The 20,355-nt window shown below is 36.8% G+C and overlaps 2 protein-coding genes across 2 annotated transcripts in view; both read right to left on the bottom strand.

Annotated features, from left to right (window-relative positions):
• Window positions 1-110: 110 nt before the first annotated feature.
• uhrf1 (ubiquitin-like with PHD and ring finger domains 1) lies at window positions 111-15,015 on the bottom strand. The gene is made up of 17 exons (XM_015388317.1): window positions 14,858-15,015; window positions 10,447-10,609; window positions 10,099-10,365; window positions 9,177-9,328; window positions 6,333-6,548; window positions 5,991-6,106; window positions 5,685-5,871; window positions 4,724-4,847; window positions 4,530-4,637; window positions 4,245-4,349; window positions 3,959-4,065; window positions 3,693-3,855; window positions 3,449-3,586; window positions 3,235-3,334; window positions 2,881-3,026; window positions 1,386-1,484; window positions 111-697 (listed from the first exon to the last, which is right to left on the bottom strand). The coding sequence occupies exons 2-17, from the start codon at window positions 10,597-10,599 to the stop codon at window positions 551-553; spliced, it is 2,328 nt and encodes a 775-aa protein (XP_015243803.1). The 5' UTR covers window positions 10,600-10,609; window positions 14,858-15,015; the 3' UTR covers window positions 111-550.
• A 2,306-nt stretch (window positions 15,016-17,321) lies between these two features.
• The window catches only part of kcnn1 (potassium channel, calcium activated intermediate/small conductance subfamily N alpha, member 1), a 6,506-nt gene continuing 3,472 nt past the window's right edge, over window positions 17,322-20,355 (bottom strand). Inside the window, exons 5-9 of the mRNA XM_015388316.1 lie at window positions 19,065-19,206; window positions 18,797-18,907; window positions 18,435-18,562; window positions 18,249-18,318; window positions 17,322-17,940 (exon numbers count right to left, since the gene is read on the bottom strand). Of these exons, the coding sequence (XP_015243802.1) occupies window positions 17,656-17,940; window positions 18,249-18,318; window positions 18,435-18,562; window positions 18,797-18,907; window positions 19,065-19,206 (736 nt within the window). The 3' untranslated portion in view covers window positions 17,322-17,655. The remainder of the gene's footprint in view (window positions 17,941-18,248; window positions 18,319-18,434; window positions 18,563-18,796; window positions 18,908-19,064; window positions 19,207-20,355) is intronic.

Genomic DNA, 20,355 nt, shown 5'->3' on the forward strand with positions numbered 1-20,355 from the left:
ATCACTTTAGTGCATTTTTATATGAAATTAATGTTAGGACTCAAGAAAATCCATAAAATAAATGTTTGAGTTTTCTTTTTTCTTTTTTTTTTATAAAAGTCCAATAAGAATTACCGACCACAAGCAGTTGAATGATAAAAAAAACCTTATACAAATCAAAAATCTTACAATAGGAGATTAGGATCTTTAGAAATATTTGGGGGGGTTGATAAACTCTTCAATGAACGTCAAAAACAGAGGAATTACTGGCAAAAAAGGCTAAATTTAAATTAGGAATATAGCAGTAGTTAAAATATAAAGGGTTAATCCAGAATGCCATTGAAAAAAAAAGGTAATTATATGGACAGTTCTAGAAAAAGATTCTCAATGAATGTTAGGTGGGCATGGGAGCTCAACAGTAATAATGGTTGTATTTTACCCACAAAAACTGTAGCTTTATATTCATAGAAAATATATTAAAGGAAGCTGAATCTTTATTGCCTCAACTGGTAGTTCCCGTTACAGGTTTCATTGCTTTTTTTTTTGAGGGCTGAGTAGACGGGAGTGATGATCATCGCCCGTTGCTGTAGCCAGGGAAAAGCTGACTTAGAATGTCCTGCAGAGCTTGGTTGACAGACATGGAGTAGTTCTTGCCCAGGTCATGTCTGCAGGCTGGGCAGGTGTAAACCTCCGCCTTGAAGGACCGTTGGAGGCATTCCTATGGTGAAAAAAAACATATACACACTTTAAGCATTTTATACAGACTACTGCCAGTGCATCTTCCATTGTTTCCTTGGTTGAAGCCATCCATGTGTTCACATATGACGTGCATAGATTAGAATATAAATCTATAAAACGTAGTGTACACAATTTGGCGTTTCAAAAAAATTATAATAAATGTGCCCCAGAGAGTAGATACTCTGAAGCTTTAAAAAATAAACCCTGTGCTCCAAATAAACCACTGTGGCCGTATGCTTTTTTCCCACCAACATTGAAGGTTGCAGTACTCTGCAGATGTATCCATAACCCTTTGATCAGGCAAATCCCAAAGACAATCTGTTGCAATGGATTTTATCTAAGAACACACACATTCTTCAGATTTCCTTTCATTTAAAAAAATAAAATAAACTGAAAACTATGCATCATATTCCTTTCATGTTAAAGTTAAGCATCACTTTATGTTAGAGATATAATCCCAAACAAACGCACAAATTTCTGCAATTGCAAAAAATTATTATGACTTTACTTCTGTTCAAAGAGGCAAATGAGAAGAGATCCAGCCCGAATAGGTGGTGCGGTAAAAAAAAAAAAGGAGGCTTCTGATAAGTCAGACTAGAGATGCTACATACTAGATAATTTTCAGCTGTGCCACTTAGAATGATTGTTAAAGATTTCCGGTTTCCTACCTTGCAGACATTGTGTTGGCACTCTGTTGTCACAGGCTGATAGACCACTTCTTGGCAGCAAATGCAAAGGAAAACCTCTTCAACCTTGCTCAGAAATTTCTGTAGAAATAAAAACATTAAGATGTTAGAATACGATGAATATATTTATTTACAAGCCAAGTCTATAAACCTACATTAAAGTTGTACCTTCCGAACTGAATGGTTTGGTTTTATAGGATCAGCAAGATACAATTTAATAATCTAAATAAGTCCACTAAGCTTAAGAGACAGATGGCAGGTAAGTAAGCTGGTCCCCAAATGTCAGATTGTTGAAGAAATAAGAAATATCCTAACTCATTGATGGGTTCTCAAAGGCAGTAAAATAAAGAGATATTCCAAGGGAATATATTTGCAAAACAAACAAACAGAAAACATCAACATAATTGAACTGAACGGAATAAAATACCCACCAACTACCTAGTTGACTACCTGGCTATTTAATATAAAAGCATGGAGCAATTTGAAGCTGTTTCAACATAAAACAATCAGGAGGGGAAAAAAGATCTGATCTTCAAGATGTTTTTTGCTGTCAACCTAATGTGCATTTTGTTTCCTAATGTCATCTAACCTTGAGTCTATGTTGTAGACACCATTATTTCTGTGATCATATCAAAATTAAACATTAAATAAGACTTATGTGAACAGTTTATGCATTTATCACCAAGTTTGTCCCATAATCCCTTAAAACCACTGTCTATATTTATAGTAGTAGCCATTAAAAGTTTCCCCACTTTCCTTGATGTGTCCTTGGCTGGTCCCCTATAATTCCTGTTTAAATATCAATCTTTGTACTAAAATATTCTGTCATGATTTCTGGAAATTAAGATCTAAAGAGAAGAGTCATCTCCTGGTCAGACCCTGTAATTCAATGAAAGGGTGGAGTCACAGTGAAACATAAAATATGCACGCCCAGGAGAAGCTGGCTGGAAGTTGGCTGCCATTCACCCAACATTTGACAGGGAAGGTTAATTTTCAATGGTTACTACTGTATTGCCAGAATACTTAATAAAACAAAAAACCAAACAAATGCTTTAATTTCTCATCATCTTATAAAACAGATTTCAGAAAAGGGAAATTTCTTTAATCCCATCTTTGCACATCATCAAGTTATGTTCATTAACAAAAACAAACAGAAGCCACAGGGTAAGATTCTAATATCTAAAAGCAAATTCATCTTCATAATTTTGAAGCCCATTGCTTCATATTTTTTATTTTTTGAGTTTATAATGCTAATCCTGAACTTTAAAAAATGACCATCGGGCTCTGTGAAAACACCTGATGAAAGCAGCTCCCAGAAAAACCAAGAACTAGCGCTAACAAAGCACCACCACCAGTTCAGTCCACACTACAGGCATCATATTACAGTGCAGGAAATGCTTTTAAAGATTTGCCTTACAAAATGCCTATGTAAATGTGCAGAGATAAAACCATGGGTATTTAAAACTAGCATCTTTACCGGTCCAAGAGACAGTGACTCCATTGCTTCATCCCACAGCTTCTTGTTAGGCTGGTCTTTCTTAATGAGGGATTTCTGCTCCTGTGAAAGTTTATATGCTTCCACTTTGATCTTCTTGGGAGATTTGGCAGGTGAGGTCTTAGATTCTAGAACAAAAAAGAACAGAAATTCACATTTATTGTTTCCATTTTCCATTCACTTTAATACACCGATATAAAAATTGGAACCCAGAGAATAACAGTGGTCATTAAAACAAGTAATTTTCTATCTACGAAGTGTAGACATAAAAAACAAAACACAGAAACAAACAAAAAATATTAACTATTTAACAAGTTAAAGCCATAAAGAACATACCGCTGCCCTGAGATTTCCTCTTCCTCTTTGCCTTGCTGGGTGTCGCTTCCTCCTCTACTTCGTTTTTGTTCTCCTTTTCCTTTTGATAACCAGCAGGATACTGCAACAGCAACCACCACAACCAGTTAGCAAAACACATGCCATGAAAATGAGAATCAAAGGTTTGGATGGCATCTTCTTGACACAATATGCCGAATGGTCTTCAGCTTCTCACCTGCATGACAAGACCCAGTTTCTTGACACGCTCCTTCCCGTCCCGGGTCCACGGGGCTGGCTCTTCATCGTCCCGCTTCAACAGGTAGCGCCACACCAAGAAGCCGGACTTGCCTTTGTCGGGCCAGTACTTCACCACCTGAGCAAATGGGAAGATGCAGAGGAAAAACAAACAAAATAAAACAATTAAACCGATGCTCAAAGTTAACCGTTAGACCCCCCCTCTCTGGGCCCTCTCCTCGTACCTTGTAAATCCCGTCATACCGGTTTCCTTCCTCAGGGCAGTACTTGCTGTGTTTGCGCCCCTTGCAGTTGCGCACCACTCTGACAGGTTTTCCTTGTTTCCAGTTCTTAGATTCTGCACCGTTTTTGTCATTAACAGGAACATTGCAATTGAGAGCCAAAGCCCTGACACCCAAAAAAAAAAAAAAAAAAAGAAAAGAAAAGAAATAGAAATGTAAGCCACTACATGTGCTGTTGTGAATTACTGCTTCCCTTCTGAATGCCCTACCGGTTCATGTGGGTCAGGGTCTGGTCACATGATTGCTCAGCTGTCCTCTTGTTCCCAGACAGATCTCGCCCTCCTGAGCCGGTATAGGTGAACTCGTTGCCATCATCCTTTGATCAGAAGATAGCAGCAATGTTTTATTTAAACACATCAAGAAAATATCTCAGTGATGAAAAAAAATAAAAAAAAAATCATAGAACTAAATTCTCTCTTCAAAATTATCCACTTTTTTGCAGATATTAATACAAATAAAACACTGTACTGTTAGAAATAAAGAAAAAATGCCTACCACATCATCTTCGTAGCCTCCTGCTAAAACCAGGGAGTAGGCTCCATCATTGCTCCTCCCATGGATCCCAGCAACATGAGGCCTGTGAACACCAGATTCACTCACCTGGGGGAAAAGAATTACATTTTTAGCTTATGTTGTAAACATCACTGTTATATACCTTTGTATTTCTATACATATAATTGTTAAACAATTATATGTATATTGCTTTTAACTCGAGAGGATTTCCTTCACAATTCAAGGACAGTGTTAGCTTTCGGTTTGAAGTAGCAGAACTAGACAAACCTGCACTCTGAACTTCCAGAGGGAACCAACAGGAACACCTGGAATCGGACCATAGTGGTTGGATGGGACAATGGTGCACTGCTTGGTTCGACCCACACAAGCCATTCCCTACACAGATAGAGAGCACTCCTTTAGGTCCCATGAAACAATCATCCTGTTTGCTCTCATTAGATGAGCATTCAGTGTAAAATCACCTTTCCCCAGTCTCTCTGGCTAGACGAGCTTGCGGAAGCCATCTTCGCCTTCTTCTTGCTTTCCTTTAGCTTTTCTCCAGCCAGAACAACCTCACTGCTGTCGTTACGGCAACCGGGACAATACCTGAAACCGCAAAAACATGTCAAAGTTAAAGCCAACAAACCTCAGAATGAATATCAACTTTTTTTTTTTTTTTGATTTAAGTTAAAGGGCTATTTCACTATATAAAAAAAAACTTGCTACGTCCAATTTAAAATGTTAAATACTTAAAAATTACATTATTCTACATTTAACAGGGATTTATAAATAATGAAAACCAGTATATAATCTGAAAAGAGACCTGTTCCAGTACTAAATAAAGCTACACTTCTTAAATTAAACATAGTGCCTCAACAGATTAATGGTGAAAACCAATTAATTTTATGTTCCATTTAGATCTAAAGTTGAAAAGTTGATTACGCAGCACCAAGTTTTATTCCAATAAACTTCAAGTCATTTTTATTCACTGGGGTATTTGCAGATAATTGTAAGGAAGAAATGGCTATAATATAAGATTACTATATATAAGGTAGCCAACAGCATTGTGTGTAGGGCCGAAACAAACAATTATTTTACTAATCGTTTAATCTTAGTATTTTTTTTAGACAAACCGATTAATAATTTGATAGCAAACGGTTCCTTAAATGTGATTTTGTAACTAATACTAAATATTTTCCACTTGAGGGATCCTGGATAGAGCATATAGACAGATTAAAAAAATTATTATACATCTTAAAAAGGTCAAATCTGAGTGGGTTGCTCTACCATCTTAAGGCGTGATTTAGAATCTCTATAATCAGGTTAATGATTAATCAATTACTGAACTAGTTAACAATTATTTAAACAATCCAATAATCACAATTCATTGTTTCAGCGCTAATTGTGTGCATAACGAAAAGACTGAATGTAGGCTCTACTGACCAGTCTTCGTCTTCAGGGATGGAGGTCAGTGGAGGATTCAGACAGTATGTGTGATAGGCCATGTCGCACTCATCACACAGCAGCTGCTTGTCAGGATCCTGTTTGATGCCACAGATGTGGCAGTTACACCAACGGCAGTTTTTCTTCACATCGTCCTTGCAGTGCTTACATTCAGGCCCATTTGATCCTATAGGGAACAGATATCCAGAATCAACAACATGGTTGGTTAGGAGCTACATTGTTAGGGATGATCCCTTATAAAAGTTGAGAGGAAACAGAAGCCTGATTCCTGATATTCAGACTCACTCTTTAACGGGCTTTCTGTTCCAGCTGGAGCGTCACTCAAAGAACCGGGCTCCTCGATTTTATAGATTTCAGTTATGAAAATGATCCGGCAGTCATTAAGGGAGTCACCTGCATCGCTGCAAAGAAAAAACAAACTGTTAACCGCCAGCTCCAGACACTGTGACCATTATTGAGCAATCCTCAGAGACCACAGCAGGAAACCTGCCTCTAGATACCAGCTGCTGTGCCAGCACAAACCACACCAACAGAGATGCTGTTACCATGCTCACCTGTTACCACAGATAATAACTCCAGGTAAAACTACTCCAAACTTTATTCAGGAAAAATGAATTGCATCCGTACCCAAGGATGATCTTGGCGTAGATTTCTCGGATGGTTCGAGTCTCGCGCTTCCTCTGGATTTCGGCATCGTACCAGTAGCCACGCTCCTTGGGATCATCGGGATTATAGTTGACCATAACGACCATCCCAGGCTCCAGCTGATGCCACTGGTAGACGGTACGGGCTCGTGGGCGAACATCTTTGGCCAGTAGCTGAATCACACCGTTCTCTGGGTAACTAAAACAGTTCATACATTAAGCCACATTTCCCTCCAAGGTTTTTCACACAGTGCTTCATTTAAGGGAGATGTATGCATCTAAACGGCATCAGAAAGCAACTGCTACAGAAGCAGCAGGCTCTCACAGCTCTACACCACGCCCATGAATTTCCTCCCATCTCTAATAAAATTTAAGCCAAATTTATCAAAATTATTAATTCATACTCATCACCCCCCGCCCCCTCCAACAAAAATCGAGCCAATGCAGAAAAGCTCAAAAAAACTTTTTTTTTTTCTAGTTCCTCTTGAATAGAAAAAAAAATGCAGGCAACAAAGCTATATTTTTGTTTCGTTTTATACCAATATGGCGAGAGGAGCCACAAACGTTCAACACAGCTTATCAAAATTGGCTACACAGCAGTGGTTTTTCCAGTTCCCATTTTTGCTGCCGGCTATAGACTGAACAATTCATGGCCAACAAAAAAAAAAAAAAAAAAAAAAAAGAAAACCTAGGGGACTTTTTAGAGTTGGAATAATGTTCTTCTGGTTTTTCATAATAATACATGTTTGACTTATTGCTAAACATCAAAATAAACTTTCCACTAGGGATCTGCAGCTAGTTCTAAAGGTAAGGACACCACTAGTTGAGGGACAATTGAATAATGATAAACTGCAGCCATCATGTACAGGAATGTCAGCAGTGGTGACTGTCGTTTTCTTAAGATCACAGACATGTCTTCACATCAAATTCTGGTCTAAATGAAAGTGAGAGCTCCTTTTAATGGTTTATAACAGGCATATCCAAAGATGGTCCTCAAGGGCAGCTGTCCTCCATGTTTCTCGCCTTCAGCAAAGCTGATTCTAGTGATTGCTGTTCTACAAAGGCCTGTTAATCAGCTTATAAGGGAAACAACTGTGCTGAAGCAGGGACACTTCTAAAAACTACATAGACATATAGTAATATAAAAGGCCTTCTATAGTAACAAAGTCAGGCTGCAACTAACGATTATTTAGCAAATCGATTAATCTAAATATTTTTTCGATTAATAATCAGATAGCCAAAGGTTCCTTAAAGAAGAGCATATTAAAGGATGAAAAATAACTTTATACATCATGAATGCAAAATCTATATATATATATTATTTTACAATTATGGTTTAATTACTGCTTTAAATGGTTGCTCTTTTAGCTAAAGATGTTTTATAATCTCTATACTCAAGTTAATGATGAATCGATTACAACTAATTAATCATTAATCACGATTAATTTTAGCCCTAGAAAAAAGCCTTAGTATTTAGGTTAGATATGAGACTGAACTAAGTTGAAATAAGTTCTCAATAAGCTGTGTCATAATGGAGAGTAACTTTAAAATCATGGCTTATTTGTAGATTTCAATCCATTGTGTATAAATTTGTTTTTTGGTTAAAAGGGAATAAATGTTTTATTCAGTCACTGAAACATGATAAACCCAGCAAAGAACGCAGGGACAGAGTTTTCAGCAACTTCAAACTAAAACCCCCCAAAGCCAAGCTCAATGTTGGCCAAGCGTGGTATGGGAAGGCGATAATTTCAATTTCTTAGGTTTATGAAGATTCCATTTCAAGTATTTTTTCTTTAGTAATGGTGAACGGGTTCACAATTACCACCCCCAATGACTAAGTAGACACAGCTCTGTACCACTCACTATTGTAGGAAGTTACATGCTGTCTGAGCAACAAGCCAACAAGAAGAACTAAAGGCAGGTTTATACTCAGAAACCAGGTTGTCTGCGTGTGGGTCGCAGTGAACACAAATGTGCTAGCGCCCCTGCCGCAGACACTCTGGTGCACCTCTCCAAAATTGTATGTGACCGCAGACAGGAGGAATCTGATTGGTCGACTCTACATCTGCTCTACACTATGCGTATTTCCGGTTTGGTACCTTACCAGCTAGTTTTGTTTGTATGACCACCGTTGTGGAAAACGACTCATGAAGATGTACCACCCAGGAGAGCGCGGTGCGCGAGAACGCTGGGACACTTTTTCCACCTGGATCCCCGCTTTTTTTTTGCCCTCATGTCCCTCTGTTGTCACCGAAACTTGCCCCCACTTCCTAACCGCCTCGGCCGTATCTAGACCCATAGCTAGTTTGTGATTTTCCCTCTTGCATTGTGGTGTGGAATAATATAGTGCAGACAACACTTCAATATTGGGCCTAAATAAAAAATATCTGCAACAAGACTGCTGCGGGGAGTATAACCAACTTCTAAGCCTTAAACACACATCAGTACCAAAACCCGGTGGGCACATTAACGACTTGCCCTTAAGATACGTTAGATAGGTTTTACTGAATTGCAGCGGCACCTCAGACAGGGGCTCGACTTTCATGATTTATGATTGAACGGTTCATTGAGAAAGGCTGGGAACTCACAAAGCTAGGCTTATGTATGCAATAAAAAACAAAGACCCACAAGAGCCACTGCAAACTCTAGCAAGGAGACTCTATGTACATATAGACATTGCAAGGAAACAATATACTGCTTGAGAATAAAACCAGAAAAGTTGGGACAAAACAAACAAAAAAACGTAAACATATCAATGCACTTAATAGAACACCCGACTAAGAAAGACTAAGCTGGTAAAAACAGAAAAAAAAAGAACCATTCTTACTCTTCATATTTAACATGGTACAAGATGTCCTCTTCTGTCTGTCCATCAGCGGCCTCTTCTTTGGGCGTCTTTGCTGTTTTGGTGACATTGACAATCTGGGCCTCAAACCATGCTCCCATGTTCAAGTCTCTTGCATCTACCAGCTCATTAATCTTGAGACAAAAACAAAAACAGCAGTTAGTAAATGACAGTTTCCACCTCGTCTCAGACTGGATCTTAAAAATTGTTAAATTGGTAAACAAAGTCTTTCTAAAGGTTTGAAACTGGAACAGATTATCTAGAACAGGGGTCTGAATCCTCTGGAGGCACATGTGGCTCTTTGCAGTTCTCTACAATGGCTCTAAATGGTGGCTACAATGATATAAAGAGCTAATTAATGTACAATGATAAACACCAGTCTTACAAGCTTTATTGTTTTTTTATAAGAAATATTTCAAATAAATTCTCACAACACAATGACATTAAATAAATCAGAAACATGTTTTTAGGGCCATGTATTTCAATTGGCTTGGCAATTATGTGTTTTATTATATATTTTTTAAATCAAATAATACCCCAAGAAAGAAAATCTATGTTTCAACTTAATGAATCATTCCATTTTTCCTCATATAAAAACCTAAAAATACAAATAAATTGATGGTTGTTTAAGATGGCAACAGATTTGTTATATTTAAGATCAATAGATTGTGTTTTATTAAAAAGTTATGTAACTTTTTTTGGCTCTAGGTGGAATCAGGGCAAAATGGATCTTTGAATATGAAAGCTTGCAGACCCCTGATCTATACAAACATTAAAAAAAAAATCTACTTTAAATAATTAATAATTTTAAATAAATCATGTTTTTCTTGGGAAAATATTACTTTGTTTTGACACAGCTTCACAGGTCCCTCTACATTTGCCACACAATCGTTAATAGAAATACCTTGTAAAATCCAAAACCAGGATAGACAAGCTCCTGTGTGTTTGTAAGGGCAGAGGTTCCAGCGGTTTGGCCCTCGACCTCCCCATGGGTCGAGTTCTTGTCAGACTCGCTCTGGGTTGAGCCGCAGCCAGAATCCGAGTCGGAGAGCTCCGCTTCTTTGTCTTTGTTTTTGACGACGTCAACAGCGGGGGCCTTCTGCCTGACAAGCAGCTGCACTATGTCGTTCAGGCCAACGTTGTAGTCAAATATAGTGTGGCCATCTTCCATCTGATATTAAAAAAATAAAAATATGCATTAAAAATTCTTTTGGACCAGAACAAAAAGAACAATTTAAGCTAACCAGCTCACCTGTTTTCCTCGATAGAAAAGCCTCTGCCTGTCTGGCTCCACATTAAACAGCTCCACGATTTTTAAGCGAAGCTCATCAACCTTAGTGAGTTTGGACAGGTTATCCACCCGATGGGTCTCCTTCCCATCCATCGTGCGAACTTGAATCCACATTGCAGCTGCCCTACAAATAAAAATATGTCCAACAAACAACAAATACTGTGAATGTTATGAGTCAACAAACACCAATTTCCTGACTAATTAAAACCAAATCTCCCATAACAGATTTGAGAGTGATGGATGTCATGGTTTCATCGAATCTCCACTATTGTAACTGCCTTTTATTATAGGATCACACCAGCTTCTTATGTTAAAAACAGAGCAGCAGGACCTCTTGCAGCCACATCTCAGAATAGGAAATGCCTTTATTGTCAAACAATGGGGAAATTCTGGTAAAGTCTGAGGTGGATCTCCAACCAACAACCTCAGGAGTGGAATTCCACTAGCAATGGCATCTACCTTACCTATATGTGGAACCCTGCTCTGGCCTCCAATTTAATTCAAAATAAACAGAGATATTTGAATTTGTAAAAAAGAAAAACTGCCAGGTGTTTACTGCTGAAAACATCACAGAGTAGAGGGATAATCTAACCTATAGAAACAGGTCATTTCATACCTTTAAATTCAACTCACATTTAAGTTCTGTTACAAAAGCTAAAAGGTCTTGTGAGACCAATCTGATCTTGTCAAAATTATCCTTGCATTTCAATTTGTACAGGATTACAGGAATACAGGATTGATTTATAAAAACGCTGTAATTTGGCACTTTTAAAGGGAGTAGCGAGATTCTACTGTCACATTAAGCCAGACAGAAGACCTGCTAGACTTCATAAAGATGGTGGGCGTCCCAAAAGGTATGCGTTTTTAAACTATATTTAAGGTTTCAGCATCTTTAAAATGCTGCTATTTATTAGGGGTGTAAATCACACCCAGTATGGCGATCCGATTCAGTAACAATTTCCTATACTCAAGAATACACCATGATACGATTCGATTAATTGATAATTTAAAAATAAATCAATGAACGCTGTAATATCATCATGCATTTTATTTGAGAAACAACAGCAAATAACAGAAGTACCAAAGTTGTACTCCACCTAGGCCTATGAAAACCTCATTCACTGAAAAATAATGCCTCTTTTTTTATAAAATACGAAAGGCCTGTCACTACTCGACTCGTTCTGCGCATGCACTATGAGCTCATTTGCGCATCCAGATATACATCCGGGTTGTTTTCCATTTCCTTTTGTTAAAAATACGTAAATTACATTTTCCCTCCCCAAAGATAGTGAAGGTACTCAAATATATTATGTTAAAGGTTTACAATGCATTTCCTGAAAAATTTGGAGAGATTCGGGCAGGGACTACTGTTTTATCAGTCGTCTCTGACCAATTTGGACCGGAAATGGGATCCTACGCTACTTCTAGTGGCTTTTTTGGCTTTGGATTTAAACATAAATCTAGTCTTTTTGAGTTTTACGTTTTGGTTTTGTTTTTACCAAATGCTATATAGTGCATAATCTAAAGAAAGAAACAACAAAAATGCAGATAAACATGGTTTAATCATATAAATAATTCATTATTTTTAGACACCTGGATGTATGTCTATTCGTGCATGCGCAGAACAGAATGTGCTTCTGGGACGCATCGGGTAATGAGAAGGCCTTGCATCAAAAAATACTGCAAGCAGAGAGAGGCTAGTGGCTAAAGGAAGCGAGGCAGGAGGGCAACATAGGTTTAGCGCCACCGCAGCACGGGAGGGAGAATTACGCCCAGGAGCAAATGGATAAAAATAGACCGGAGGGAAGGGGGGAAAAAAACAAAAAACAAAACATGAACTAATACTCTTGCGGACGTGTCGATGCAGCGTTTCGTCGGCTGTTGGATCGATACAAAAATTATTATCTACACCCCTACTATGTATATAATTTTCATATCAGATTTGGCTGTATGCATTATTCAACTCCTGCACAAACATTAAATATTGTTTGTACATATTTCAGAGAACAGAAGTAAACAAAGTTCTCCAAAAGCCGAATCAGAGGTGTAAACAGGGTTCCTTTTTTACTTTTTTTGTCCCTTGAAATAAAAATGTAAGATGAACTTCACAACACACACAAGAAAACCACTACTTTTTGGCCCAGTAGAAATGTTTACAATTTTGAAAATCTTTCCATATAAGAAGAAAACTAAAAACACACCAATAACATATTTTTAACAACTAATAAATGGAATTCACAAACTTTATTTTGATCCCTACTCAAAGTCCATAATAGCTCTGATTTCACTGTAGGGGAACCACCAAACATTATTCGGAGGTGTGGTGCTTTTTGTGACGTTGGAGATGCTGTAGAGGCCTTGCAGAGACAGGCTGGAACAGAACTGAGAAATAGCTGCTACTTTCACATGTCTAACTCCACAGCTTTGATTCCCATTGTGCCGAGCTTGAATGACTTCTTGCTCAAACTACGCCATTCCCCATATACATTCCTCAGTACCGTTTTCATCTTGCATCACCCCATGGTCTGTTTGCAACGTTGTTTTTATCAGATCTGCTGTCAGGATGGAACTAATAATGGTTCCACCCAATGGCGTAAATATCAGTAAGCAGGGACAACAGTTGCTTACGGGCCCACGACCTCTTAGGGGCCCCATCATAGACATCTTGTGACCCCCCTACGCAATTGTAGACTAGTATGTCTCTTTGTAGATGAAATGGTGTGAAAAAAATCATTTTAAACCCACCTGATACGGAAGTGACCGACTACACCGGACCGTATTTACACCCCAGATTTCAACATGATGGTGAGCCGTATAAACACAACACCAATAGCAAAGCAGACAGTGGTACTTTTATTTACTATTTTAATAACCCTGTATAGGTCATTAGACGGTTGTTAAAAAATACACTCATGTTTCAAACCTCAATAAAGATCTTAAAAGAATGATGTATTTGAGTATTTTATTTTTTACACTACAACTTGGAATTATGGGTAACCCAGAGCGTGGATACACGTAGATAAGCATCTCCCTGAAATGACTTTTTGGAACTTGGGATGTCTGTATCCTGTGGTGGTGCGCTGTCACCAATGAATTGTGATGTGTGATCATTTACTACTGAGAATTGCATAATTGTATCTTCTTGGCCGATTTATGGAACTGTCGGCATATCTTGAACCTTTATCACGTGTTGTACTTCATATGAGACCCACCCAGATAATGTAGTTCACGGGCCTATTGTTGTGTCATCATTCCATTAGTTCCAGCTAAGCTGTTCGGTAAATATCCAAATTTTTTTTTAAGTTATTAACATTTTTTTATATGAATTACAAATAAAAAATCCTACTTATGTCTTGGTGACCATTTTAAGACCTTTGAAAGACTGGTTTAAGACATTTTAATACCAATTAAGGCCTTTTTTTATATTGAAGAATTTAATGCCTTTTTAAGGATCTGCAGGAACCCTGCTGTAAAGGATCAGAGGGGTTACTCTGCCCCCTTTGCCTCCTGCTGTGAGTACAGTATGGTGTCTGCTGTTATCACAGCCTGCAGAAAGGGAGGGAATAGGCTGATTTAAATACAGTGCGGGAAATCAGTCTTCAGGCCACACCCCCTTTTTCTTTTAAAAGCACATCCGGACGCGAGGGAGCGCTAGCAAACAATGTGCCTTCGATTTCCGACTATAAAACACGGTGGAATATGACATTATTTGGTTCTACAGTAATATATAATTAGTATACAACTCACTTGGACTCTATTAATTAATAAGAGGAAAAGCTCCCCGCCTCTACGGCTTTCGTGCAGGATGGAAATAATACTAAGAAAGCGAACAAAATTAGCATAAAATGGATATTTTATAAAAACAAGTTGACTAAAAAACAATACCCTCAATTCATTACTAGCAATTTGCCTAATATTTTACTTCCAGCGTGTTCTAGAGAAAATAAAAAACAAAATATTTTACTTTATGCCAAGCAAGGGAAACAGGAAAATGGGCAGTGGTGTGTTAGCATTCATTCGGTGGTTCAACCGTTTTCACAAAGAGCTGCAGTTCACTGCAAACAAACAGAAAATAACTTCTACCCAATCAAGTTTAAAGCGCACAGCAAGTCAGGTTACAGTCCGTTTCTGTTTCTTTTCAGCCATTTTTTTTTACCAGATCACCGACGTGAAACAGAACTATGGGCAAGAGATGAATAATTGAATCTAGGTGACCCTGAACCACATATGAGGCCTTTCAGTGATTTTATATCGGCAGCAAAAGCGAAGCAACACCAGACTTAGCTCAGAGTACGAACAATTGAATAAAGATGTAAATGAAAATACAATAACAGCCATTCGAAAGTTAGCAGTAGTCGAAAAAATGGTTTACCTGTTTGATAGTCCAAAATAAAATCGGGATAAGAATTAAACGTGAACGTTTTACTCCTAAGTTATTTCTTTCTATGGGTTTATGCGACCAACTCCAGCCCTTGTTGGAGATTGATCAATGAGTTATTCTTCAACACTTTGTAAACCCCCCTGTTCCATAGGTCCGCCATGCTGATTGGGTGATTGCTTCTCACAATTCACATTTGATTGGCTCATAGGGTTGTCAATCTGAACCCTGACTGGAGCTTAGAGTCAGCGCGCGAAACAACATTCTCGTGGGTGCAGCGCTCCTCCGGGAAAGTATCGCGAGACAAAGGAGTCCTGCCGACAAACATATGGTTCTGGTAAACAACGTTGTTGTAGACCTAAAGGAGTACCCTATGCCTGCTTAATTTATTTTCAGAAGTCAATTAACACACAATTTATTTTTTTGTCGAACAGAACTAATGTTTACATTCTATGGTTTTGAATTTTCCTGTAGAATCTTTTAGAAGGAAGACACTTTTTCACTTTTGAAAAAAGTTCATGAGAGCACAACATACAAGTGGAAGTTTAGTATATGATATGCCTTATTTTCTTTCTATACAGAATAATATATATTGCATTGTCCCTGTTGTATATTATTTCACAATATCTAGATGATTGATGTCTGTTGTAGGTTTAAATTTAAATTATTTTTTTAATATTATTTGATTATTTTATGTTGGTTAAATTAGTCTATATAATGTGAGATACCAGGGACAAAGAACATTTTCAGTTCAATGAGCAATTATTAACCCCAGCATCAACACTGTGTTTAGGTGAAGTATGAATACATTTAAAAGACTTACAACCAGAAATGCACCGATTAACTATGAGCATACTATTAAAAAAAAAAAACATCACATTGATTGACCATGATCTGATATGACTGTTTCCACTATTTACCATAGGTGGTAGCCATTTTCTAACAGATACCCATCATATTTGTAAAAAACAAAAAAAAAACAAAAAACAGCTTAATTATTTATAAAGCAGCCCTAAAGGAGGTTTGGCATAAAGATGCCTTGCACAAAAGAAGAGCTTATTGGACACAGATGCTGCTTATATCTGACAGTTTAATAAAAGAAAAACACTTAGATCAACAAACTGTTATTGCTTTAAATTGAATGACTCAAAAATAATCCAGCTTTTGCTTCAATGAAATTATACAAGGTTTTATATCGTAATACATTTCCAATCATTGTTTTGTAAAACTGCTCTTGCTCACTATAAATCATGTACAACCATAAACTTCAACAATAAATATGCACGTTATAAACAGTTACATTTATTATAGATACTATTTTTCTATTTAATATAAATTGCAGTATTTATATGTGCTTTAAATCTATTAAACCCCAATGAAAGGTTTGTAATAAACTAGAATACCAGTTGAGTGATAAAATACAGATGGTGTGGCTTTGACCCAAGGTCAAAGTAAAAGTCCCACTCTACGAAATCATATTAAAAATGGGGAAAAGAAAGCAATTCATTGTGTCTTGCATTGGACATGTGTAAACTCCCTCAAGATTAATAAGTTTAACTGGAAATGGCAGGTTTTATATATAAATTTTTTTAAATAACACCAAAGCAAAAAGCAAATTTTGATCAAAGTGGTGGTAATTCTTGCAGGCTGTGTGGCGTTCATGTCTATGATCAATACAATGTTTTTTGGGAATGTGCAAAAATAAACCCTTTTTGGGCGACATAGCCACAAAGAGATGTGTATACTTGTTCAGTAATAAAATACCTTTGTAGTTCTTATTTTTGTTTTTGGGACCCGTGATTTCCTGATCAAACAGGCTGATAAGAATGCAAAAACTGCAAAAACCGCTTACAAGACACTGACTGCTTCTAAGGTTTCCTACAGTTTCAGAATGGCTAGATATTGTTTATGAAATGTATACATAATCTACCAATGCCAATATTAATAAGAAAAAAAGACAGCAACTGATCAAAATTCCTTTTGGGTTTTTGAGTAGAAAATAATTATTGCTGCCTCAAAAAATTAATATAATATACTTACTTAAAATCTCAAAGTACAAAGTCAAAATTACCTAATAAAATTACCAAATGAGAATATATTTAGCAAGATAGCAACAATTAATAGAAAAAAAAATAAAATAGGAAAATTTATATATGAAAAGATATTCTCCTTCCATTTATGTTAGTAAGTAACCCAAATATCACTTCTTGTGTTTTAGAATAAATTCAATAAAAATTCAAAGTCACTTCATTAATCCCAAAGGGAAATTAAATAATATAGGCATATATATAATAATCTGTATATTCTTATTCTTGACGCTCACAGGAAATATAGCGTTCTCAATAAAATAACCAAAATAATGCATTGGACACTTGACAGCATGCAACTTTTACTTCTAAAGAGATTCTTTATTCATTCCTGTTCATATTAGGAAAGATGTTTGTGTTAAAATCTTCCAACTTTTTCATTCTATTGAAAATGGGCAGTACAGTCTCTAAGAAGCTTAATTTATTGGAGGAATTCCAGCTGCTGAATAATAAGAGCAGAAGACTCCCTCGGTTGACCTTTTAAAATTAAGCACTTGTGAAGAAACTATTTTGTTTTCTCGACCAAATAATTTCTTTTAAGCAGATATGAAATCTCTTACATTGCACTTACTATAAAATCCTGAGCATATGACTCAAAAGACACATGTGTAAGTCTAAGCATCAATATTTTACTCTGAGGTGAAATTATTACTTGTTGAAATTCCAACCAATTTATATAAAACATGGCAAAAACAAAGCGGCTTCTCAGCTGTATGGCGTCTCTGGTGTGCTTGATCCTGGACACAGCTGCTTGGGATGTGTTGAACAGCACTCTGAACTTAGAGAGGATGACAGGAAGTGGACGCGACAGGCTAGGTCGTCCAGGAAATCTTTTTGAAGTTTTGCTATTGCTTGAGACAACACAACTGGCAGTGACTGCACTCCATGAAGGATGGAGTCCAGTTTCTCTTCCAGAGCAACAATCCTCTTGTCCAGCTCCCCAGTTCGATGTTGCAGGTCTGAGACCAGATCGTACATCATGTTCTGAGTCTGGAAGGCAACACAGAGAACAGTAACCTGAAACTATTTAAATCGCTTTCTTTGGCATGAAGCACGTAGTTAGCCTTCATTTAATAACTATGTTAGATTAAAAAAGAATTAATCAAAACTAATGCATTCACTCCTCTAGTGTGTTTTTTTTTTTTTTTTGCTGAAATTTAAATCATTATTTTTTTTCAGGACCCCACCAAATATATAAAATGCAAAAGGTACAAAACATAAGAAGTAAATACAGATTGCAAACATCAAAAACACCAGTTTGGGTTTTTAGTTTACTGTTCGGAAGAAAATACACAAACCTTTGCAAGATCAGCCACAGTATTTGCCTGGTCAGTTAGTTTCCTTTGCTCCATTTTGAGTCTTCTCAGTCTGAAGGTAAAGACCCATATTAATTTATCCTAAATCACTTAAAAGATAGTTATCTAAATTCACAGTAAAACTGTACGACAGACTTCCAAATTCAAACAAATAATAATGATACTTACTGGTGAATGGCCTGAAGGAACTTCCGTTGATGGTGGCGTACGCGGGCGTGGTCGATCTTCTTTACCAGCTTTGTGTTTTTGTAGATGAGCCAAGTCTCCCTTAAAACATTGGCAGCTATGTTTTTTATCTAATGAAGGAATTCAAAAGAGAAAAACAGCTGTTTTAAAGTGACTTCGGTTGATAAATGACATCATTTTCATTGACAAAATTTTGCCACTTTGTAGCTGTGCATTCATTTGATAATCATACCATTTTCTATCATTTAACTGAAACTTAAAAAAAAAACAACCCGTTATTTTCAAGAAAAAAAAAACAGAAAAGTTTTCATTGAAGAAATAAGCACTGCTGTATCCAAACAGACCTTTTTGTAAAGTTGAGTATCCATCATAAAGTTATGCACATGTTTTTCAGCTCTTGTGAGCTCCGACTTCCTTGCAACCACAGCCACCACCAATGCTGTGCAACCTGCCCCCTGTTGAAAAGAACAGCTGCTGTTGGCATCACAACAGTGATTTATTAAAATTTTTCTAAAACATCCAGGATTGTTACCAGGATTTATAAAATGAGAACATAAGTTATTTCTAAAGAAAATGTATTCCTATATCGTAATTTTTTTGTATATTCCTCACCATAATTCCTGTTAACAGGCAAACTCCTTTACCACAGTAGGTGTGAGGGACCATATCTCCATAACCAATGGACAGGAAAGTGATGGAGATCAACCACATTGCTCCTAAGAAAGTGCTTGTTACTTCCTGTGCATCATGATACCTGCTGGGACAGAAACACCAGGCACTGTATTAGAAAAAAGTGTTACAGCTATAAGACTAGTCGGAGGTTTGCTTCGATTCATCAGGAACGTGGAAGTCATATGCACTGAAATACTTTGTTATTTTTGTGGTGGAAGTACTGTACAACAAAAAGTTCCGGTGTTTTTGATAATCACACCACACTATATTAAAGTTTTAACTAACTAAGCCAAACTGTCTCCTCCAGATGACAGGAAATTAGTTAGGATATTCAGGGACAAACTAGAACTAGCCAGAAACCAAACCTGCCATCAACAAGAAACGTCTGGAACTTGACTCCTTACAGTAAAACAGGTTTAGCATTTCTGCTACCTACCTGCGCAAGTCAAATGTATATGGGAAAAAGTCTCAAAGAGTGTTTTTTATATACGGTCCAGGTAACAAAACTCATTTAGAGCCACCATATTTTTTAAAGAGAGAAACAAGATAATATATGTTTAATGAATATTTACCAAAGATTGGTCCTTTTTTAACTATTCACTGTGCCCTTTCAACTTTTAGCTTTCAAAATGAAGGAAAACAATACATACAAAAAAAGAATGAATGCACAGCATGTAATAACTGTTTTAGTTATTTTGATTTTGTTTTCTAAACATTTCAGATCCCTCCTCTAAATTCTGTTTGTTTATTATATATTTTTTATTTTTATTTTTTTTTTGTAATTTGCTTGTTGGTTTGGTAATTTGATATTACTTGATTAGCTTTTTTACTAGATACTTTTTTTCCTCTTGTTTGAGAAATTGCTTTACTTTTACTTGAATCAAAATGTGATGAAGTTGTTCTACTCTTTCTTAAGTACATTTTTGGGTACTTTACTCACCTTTGTATTTATAGACAATTTATTCTGGAAATTCAATGCAATTAGTCAAAGAAGAGAATACTATCCAGCAGTATAAAATGCCAATTGTGACTCAAGAGCCACAGGTTACAGGCCCCTTTTCCAGAACGATCCTGGCCTGAACCTTTTGAAAGTGAATAAGCTTTAAATTCAAGTGTGTCAGCAAATTAAATATTTAAATGAACATATGCCTTCTGATTGGAAAAAGGGAGTCAGACAAACAGAATTGTGCTAGAATGTGCAGTCAAGGTGAGGCTTTCAATGCAACATTTG

The sequence above is a fragment of the Cyprinodon variegatus genome, unplaced genomic scaffold, assembly GCF_000732505.1.
Source record: "Cyprinodon variegatus isolate N-32 unplaced genomic scaffold, C_variegatus-1.0 Scaffold419, whole genome shotgun sequence".
Lineage (NCBI taxonomy): Eukaryota > Metazoa > Chordata > Actinopteri > Cyprinodontiformes > Cyprinodontidae > Cyprinodon > Cyprinodon variegatus.